The sequence below is a fragment of the Borostomias antarcticus genome (genome assembly GCF_949987555.1).
Source record: "Borostomias antarcticus genome assembly, contig: scaffold_126, whole genome shotgun sequence".
NCBI classification, from domain to species: domain Eukaryota; kingdom Metazoa; phylum Chordata; class Actinopteri; order Stomiiformes; family Stomiidae; genus Borostomias; species Borostomias antarcticus.
Window position 1 is genome coordinate 328061 of NW_028175951.1, and position 8117 is coordinate 336177.

Here is an 8117-nt window from a genome sequence, read left to right on the forward strand (position 1 = left end):
AAAAAAAAAAAACAGGTTTAAGTAACACTAACCGAATCAATATTGAATCAAATCGAATTGAATCGTGATAATCGATTCTGAACCTTGTGAATCGGAATCAAATCAAATCGAATTGAATCATGATAATCGATTCTGAACCTTGTGAATCGGAATCGAATCGATTCTTGAAATTGGAATCGATACCCAGCCCTACTCCTCTAAAACATCTCTAAACTTGTCTGCCGTTGTCATAGTTGCCCTGACCCTGTGGAGGGGTGAAGTATTGAAGCTTGTCTGACTGTGTTTATATTCTCCCCCTGCATGTCGGGCCCAGCCCAGTAACCTGTGTTTATATTCTCCCCCTGCATGTTGGCCCAGCCCAGTAACCTGTGTTTATATTCTCCCCCTGCATGTCGGGCCCAGCCCAGTAACCTGTGTGTTTATATTCTACCCCTGCATGTTGGCCCAGCCCAGTAACCTGTGTTTATATTCTCCCCCTGCATGTTGGCCCAGCCCAGTAACCTGTGTTTATATTCTCCCCCTGCATGTTGGCCCAGCCCAGTAACCTGTGTTTATATTCTCCCCCTGCATGTCGGGCCCAGCCCAGTAACCTGTGTTTATATTCTCCCCCTGCATGTTGGCCCAGCCCAGTAACCTGTGTGTTTCCCTGGTGTCCAGGTGACCTGTACGGGGCCATCGGCTCCCCGGTGCGTCTGTCCAAGACCGTGGTGGTGGGCAGGAGGCAGGAGCTGGTCCAGAGGCTGCTCTACCTGCTCACATACTTCATCCGCTGCTCCGAGCTGCTGGAGACGCACCTGCTGGAGAGCCACGAGGACGAGGCCATCGTCATCCCCGGCTCCCTCATCACCACGTCGCTGCGCCGGGGGGAGGTGGAGGAGTCGGAGTACGTGCTGGTCACCGTCCACAAGCCCAACGGGGACTACCTCAGCCAGGGGGACCAGGGGCTTGGGTCTGGGGCGGAGGCTGGTTCTGGGGCCGGGCCTCAGGCTGGTTCTGGTTCTGGTTCTGGGGCCGGGCCTCAGGCTGGTTCTGGTTCTGGGGCCGGGTCTCAGGCTGGTTCTGGTTCTGGGGCCGGGCCTCAGGCTGGTTCTGGTTCTGGGGCCGGGTCTCAGGCTGGTTCTGGTTCTGGTTCTGGGGCCGGGCCTCAGGCTGGTTCTGGTTCTGGTTCTGGGGCCGGGTCTCAGGCTGGTTCTGGGGCCGGGTCTCAGGCTGGTTCTGGTTCTGGTTCTGGGGCCGGGCCTCAGGCTGGTTCTGGTTCTGGTTCTGGACCCGGACCGGAGACCTCGTCTCTGGACGAGGACAGAGACAGTAGCTACAGCCTGCAGAGCAGCACCTTTACAGACACGGAGGCGGAGCCTGCCACTGCTAGCCACGCCCCCGAGGAGGGGGATGAGGAAGAGGAGGAGGAGGAGGAGGACAGCAGTCAGAGCCAGAGCTCCAGGAGCAGTGTCCTCCAGACGGGTCACTGCCCGGCCGCTGCGCCCGCCGTTCGGACAGAGGAGGCCGAGGAGACCGGGGAGGCCCAGGCCAGCCCCGCCCTCACCCCCGCCCTCAGCCCCGCCCCCAGCCCTGCCCTCAGCCCTGCCCTCACCCCCGCCCTCAGCCCCGCCCTCAGCCCCGCCCCCAGCCCTGCCCTCATCCCTGCCCTCACCCCCGCCCTCAGCCCCGCCCTCAGCCCCGCCCTCAGCCCCGCCCCCAGCCCTGCCCTCAGCCCTGCCCTCACCCCCGCCCTCAGCCCCGCCCCCAGCCCTGCCCTCAGCCCTGCCCTCACCCCCGCCCTCAGCCCCGCCCCCAGCCCTGCCCTCAGCCCTGCCCTCACCCCCGCCCTCAGCCCCGCCCCCAGCCCCGCCCTGCAGAAGGAGTCCGGCAGCCCCCCCTGCGTGGAGGCCAGGCTGGAGACTGTGACGCCCGTTGGCTCCGCCTCCCCCAGGGAGCAGGTGTGTGTGCGGGAGGCGGAGCGTCAGGTGACCCCGGAGGTCAGGTCCAGCCCGGAGGTCAGGCCCAGCCTAGAGGTCAGGCCCAGCCCTGTGGAGGAGTCCGAGGCCGGGGAGGCTGTGGAGGCCGGGGAGGCCGGGGCAGCTCGTAGTCTGCCCATCAAGGTGTTCCGGTCCACAAGTATCCCTCTGGAGAAGAAGCCCCCAGATAAGAACCTGCCCCCGCCGGTTCCGGTACCGGGGTCGTTCCCGGGGCGGGCGGGGCTCCGGTCGAGGGAGGAGGAGGGGGAGGAGCCGGCCACCAAGGTGACCTTCCTGATCGGGGACTCGATGTCACCGGAGTCCGACACCGAGAGCCGCAGGAGGAAGGTGGAGGAGGAGATCAGGAAGCACAAGAAACACCAGGACAAACACGCGCAGCAACAACACAGACAACAACAATATCATAATCATCAACAACAACAACAGCAATACCATCAACATCGTCATCAACAACAACAACAACAATATCAGCATCATCATCAACAACAACATCAACAACAACATCAACAACAACAACATCATCAACATCAACAACAACATCAACAACAGCAGCAGCAGCAGCAGCAGCAGAGGGTGAGCAGTGTAGAGCAGAGAGGCAGAGGCGCAGGACTGGAGTCAGAGAGCAGCTCGTTAGTCGTGGACCAAACCCAGACCAAGGAGGCGGGCGTTAAGGAGGGCGCTCTGCTGAGGGTGTCCAGCCAGATCGCCCGCTGGACCCCCACCGCCAGCGAGGAGAGCATGGACCTGTTCGACGAGTACTTCAGCGACGACAACCCCGTGGAGACGAGCACCATCAGCGACGCCGCCGAGCGGCGGCAGGAGGCCAGCGGCACGGACAAAACCCACAAAGAGCTGCTGGACCCGTCGGGGGCGGGCGCTCAGGGGGGCGGGGCCGGGGGGGAGGGTGGCGGCGAGGCCCAGGCGGGCCGGCGCCGCCGCTGCGGGTCAAATGACCCCTGGGAGGCCAGCGGCTGCCGGGGCTGCTTGGGGGAGCAGGACAAGGGCATTGTGATCTCGGTCACCGAGCCCCCGGGGGACAGGAAGAAGACCCCGCCCAGCGAGTGGGACATCCCCCGGAACGAGAGCTCGGACAGCGCGCTGGGGGACAGCGAGAGCGAGGACGCAGGACAGGACGTCCACCGGCACAACGAGGGGTTCTACGGGGGGGGGGACACCGACCAGGAGGACTGGCAGGAGGAGGTGGTGGTCCCACTACCCGGGTGAGGAGCAGGCAGAGACCACACACACACACACACACACACACACACACACCATTACATACACACACACACACACACACACCATTACATACACACACACACACACACACACACACACCAATACTACACACACACACACACACACACCATTACTATACACACACACACACACCATTACATACTGTATACACACACACACACACACACATACACACACACCGTTACAATACACACACACACCATTACTATACACACACACACACCATTACAATACACACACAAACACACACACTTAACTATACACACACACACACACACACCATTACAATACACACACACACACACCATTACTATACACACACACACACACACCATTACTATACACACACACACCATTACTATACCCACACACACACACACACCATTACTACACACACACACACACCATTACATATACACACACACACACCGTTACAATACACACACACACACCATTACATATACACACACACACACACCATTACAATACAGACACACACATAAACACACACACACACACCATTACAATACACACACTCACACACACCATTACTATACACACACAAACACACACACACACCATTACACATACACACACACACACACACCATTACTATACACACACAAACACACACACACACCATTACACATACACACACACACACACACACCATTACATATACACTTGCACACACACACACCATTAGATATACACTTGCACACACACACACACACACACACACACACACACACACACACACACACACACACACACCCGTGTGTTCATAGACGATGCTCATGCTTGTGTTTCCCCTCAGGGCCAAGCTGGTGGAGAACTTCTCCAGGCCGAGCATCGCTAACTTTGGACGCTCTCTGTTCGGAGGCTACTGTCCCACCTACGTCCCCGACTTCGTCCTCCACGGCCTGCCCAACGACGAGCGCCTGAGACAGGGACTCATAGCTGACCTGGCACACGCCATCCAGGTAGGACACACTGGGGACACACAGGAGACACACACACAGGAGACACACACACAGGACACACTCACAGGACACACAGGACACACACTCACAGGACACACACTCACAGGACACACACAGGACACACTCACAGGACACACAGGACACACAGGACACACACTCACAGGACACACACAGGACACACACACAGGACACACACACACAGGACACACACACAGGACACACACACAGGACACACACACACAGGACACACACACAGGACACACACACAGGAGACAAACACACAGGAATGTAATTGTGATGTCCATATTAAATAAAAGTTTCATTCATTCATTCATTCATTCACTCACCCACTCACTCACTCACTCATTTATTCACTCATTCATTCACTCATTCACTCACTCACTCACTCACTCACTCATTCACTCATTCACTCACTCATTCACTCACTCACTCACTCACTCACTCATTCACTCATTCATTCACTCATTCACTCATTCACTCACTCACTCATTCACTCATTCACTCACTCATTCACTCACTCACTCACTCACTCACTCACTCACTCACCCCTGTGTTTGACCCCCCAGCACCCGGTCCTGGACGAGCCCATCGCGGAGGCCGTCTGCATCCATTTGTTTTTTAATGGATTGAAAGGCAAAATAAGCTCAGTGAATGGGACCACTCACTCTATAGCATACATACATACATACATAAATACATAAATAGCCTTTATACCGTACAGTCCATAAGCAGTGGCTGGTTGTGAAATGGTTGTGTCTTATGAGCTTGTCTTATGAGCTCATCTTATGAGTTGGTCTTATGAGCTTGTCTTATGAGCTCGTCTTATGAGCTCGTCTTATGAGCTTGTCTTATGAGCTCGTCTTATGAGCTCGTCTTATGAGCTTGTCTTATGAGTTGGTCTTATGAGCTAGTCTTATGAGCTTGTCTTATGAGTTGGTCTTATGAGCTTGTCTTATGAGCTTGTCTTATGAGTTGGTCTTATGAGCTTGTCTTATGAGCTTGTCTTATGAGCTTGTCCTATGAGCTCGTCTTATGAGCTGGTTTTATGAGCTGGTCTTATGAGCTTTTGTCTTATGGATTTTTTTATCACTACATCTCCCAGGAGACTCGTGTGGGAGCTCAGTATTGGAAGCGAAGCTTTGCTCTTAGGTCATTGTAGTTTCGATACATCATCTGCTCTGCTCCTTCACCAGCATGTCACCTTGTTGCTTTCTGCTGTGTGGAAAAGAGCAGCCATCTTGTTTAAGCCCAGGCTGCCTCTTCACAGCGACGCTGTTTAACAGGGCTTCGTCTGTTACACCACCTTTAATGGCACCTGTCTGAATACTTTACACACACACACACACACACACACACACACACACACACACACACACACACACACTGCACAGAGCAGGATTGCCCTTGACTTACCCACTTTCTATTCTTTTGTTTTCTGAATTGGATTCTATTTTTGTAAAAAACCCAATCTTGATTCATTCTCCATTGTGGGCTGTTCTATTTCCGTTCCCATCATGATGGAGACGTGTGTTGATGCTTTGAGGGGCGGGAAAAGAGCAGCCATCTTGGAAAGGGCCTAGGTTGTCTCCTCAGTTCCTCTGTGTAATAGAGATCTAGGAATGTCCATTTCCCTGTCTGTAAACCACTTTTAATGCATTACCACGTACTCCTGTCTGCTGTTGGGGTTCACAATGTTTCAACCAAAATGTGTGTTTTATGGAAACAGAACCAGCGTAGGCCGCGAACGAGCACCATGTTTCACTGGTTCAGAGCAGAGTTATATTCTTGACTAAGATGTAAACAGAACAGAAAGACTTTTGTAATATTTATACGATGCCTACGTGATTAATAAGAGTACGTGGGGAATGAGAGTTTATATGAAATCTATATGTAAAGTTTTTTTTCTCTCCAGCTGTAAAGAAATTATTAAAAAAATGAACTTTGTCCCACGTCTGCTTTCTGTGTCTGCTGTTGCTGCCATGTTTGTTCTGTCACCATGGATCTGCCAGTCCTGCGTTCCTCAGCCTCAGCCCTGGTCTGACCCCCCCTCTAGCGCTGCTAGTCCCACCGGGTCACCCCCCCTCTAGCGCTGCTAGTCCCACCGGGTCACCCCCCCTCTAGCGCTGCTAGTCCCACCGGGTCACCCCCCCTCTAGCGCTGCCAGTCCCACCGGGTCACCCCCCCTCTAGCGCTGCTAGTCCCACCGGGTCACCCCCCCTCTAGCGCTGCTAGTCCCACCGGGTCACCCCCCCTCTAGCGCTGCCAGTCCCACCGGGTCACCCCCCCTCTAGCGCTGCCAGTCCCACCGGGTCACCCCCCCTCTAGCGCTGCTAGTCCGTCTGGGGGACTAGAACCAGACCTGGACTGGGGCGGCAGAGGTTGAGAAACGCACGGCGTTCTGCTTCCTACTGTGCCCTTTAACCCTGCTGTGCCCTTTAACCCTGCTGTGCCCTTTAACCCTGCTGTGCCTTTTAACCCTGCTGTGCCCTGATCCGATGTGCCCCGGTCTGAGAGCAGGTTGACCAGGGAGGTTTGTGTCCTTCCTTGTCATGGAGAAGGTGAGTTGTTGCGAGGGGAAACTGGACTGTAGCGCCCTGCATGTTCAGACTAGGGTGTTTGGATCCACTCCAAATGTTCATTCTGCCCCCACCCACCCTTATCTGTCTCCTGCATGGGTGAGGGGTAGGCCTGCCGGGGGGGGGGGGTACCAAGAGTACCAAGGGTTGCATGACAACAACAACAACACCATCGCTTAGTTCATAGCAGCATGTCATCACACTGCCCGGTGTGTGTGTGTTCTAGTGTGTGTGTTCTAGTGTATGTGTGTTCTAGTGTGTGTGTTCTAGGGTGTGTGTGTGTTCTAGTGTGTGTGTTCTAGTGTGTGTTCTAGTGTGTGTGTTCTAGGGTGTGTGTGTGTTCTAGTGTGTGTGTTCTAGTGTATGTGTGTTCTAGTGTGTGTGTTCTAGGGTGTGTGTGTGTTCTAGTGTGTGTGTTCTAGTGTGTGTGTTCCAGGGTGTGTGTGTTCTAGTGTGTGTGTTCTAGTGTGTGTGTGTTCTAGTGTGTGTGTTCTAGTGTGTGTGTGTGTGTTCAAGTGTGTGTGTCCTAGTGTGTGTGTGTTCTAGTGTGTCCTCGCACTCATTCACGTCTCTAACTCCTGTCCCCCCCCCCCCCCCCCAGGACAGCCTGTGCACCTCCCAGCACATCCTGGACGAGGACCGTCTGACCCGCGTGGCCCAGACTGTCCAGGCCCTGGTGGACCTCCCCCCCTCAGGACCCCGGCGCTCCTCTCGCCAGGACCCCGTCGGGCTGCCCCCACAGCCGCCTGCTCAAAATCCCACCTGCGCCTTTTTTTCGATTGGAGGTCAATAGGAGATTGTACTGTACATCATAGGAGCACCATGCGTGCTTTTCCTCCTGTGGTCTTAGTTCTGTACACAGGATTCATATGAGCAGCGCTGCGTCTTACAGTAGCGGCCGACGCAGCAGTTTGACCAGCAAACAGCCTCCTGCATTTGAGATTTTATACCATAAATCCTGATGTTGATTGTGATGGATACAGACTTATACAGTTGAATCAATGCCATGACGAGTAATCAAAAATAAAACGACTGAAAATGTGCTTCTCCTTGATGTGTTGTACGTTTGCGAGGTAATAAAAACGCCGTGGTGGCGTCTGGAGGCGCTGGAACGCTCTGCTGTCTTATCCTCGCGCTCCTGTTTGATAAGACGGGAACGGGTGTGAATGCATTAGCACACACACACACTCTTACACACAGATAAACACACACACTCTTACACTCCGATGAGGACTGGTCTATAAAACGCACCATCCAGAACTCAAAGAAACAAACAAAAATAATATGCTATGGTGCTATAA

At 54.4% G+C, this 8117-nt stretch overlaps 1 protein-coding gene across 1 annotated transcript; it reads left to right on the forward strand.

Moving 5' to 3' along the window:
• Window positions 1-524: 524 nt before the first annotated feature.
• On the forward strand, window positions 525-7609 carry LOC311328988 (folliculin-interacting protein 1-like; the record flags this gene model as incomplete). The annotated part of the gene is made up of 7 exons (XM_084462874.1): window positions 525-540; window positions 658-1480; window positions 1688-2303; window positions 2469-3196; window positions 4054-4219; window positions 4807-4887; window positions 7418-7609. The coding sequence occupies 7 exons, from the start codon at window positions 525-527 to the stop codon at window positions 7607-7609; spliced, it is 2622 nt and encodes an 873-aa protein (XP_084319000.1).
• Window positions 7610-8117: the final 508 nt, after the last annotated feature.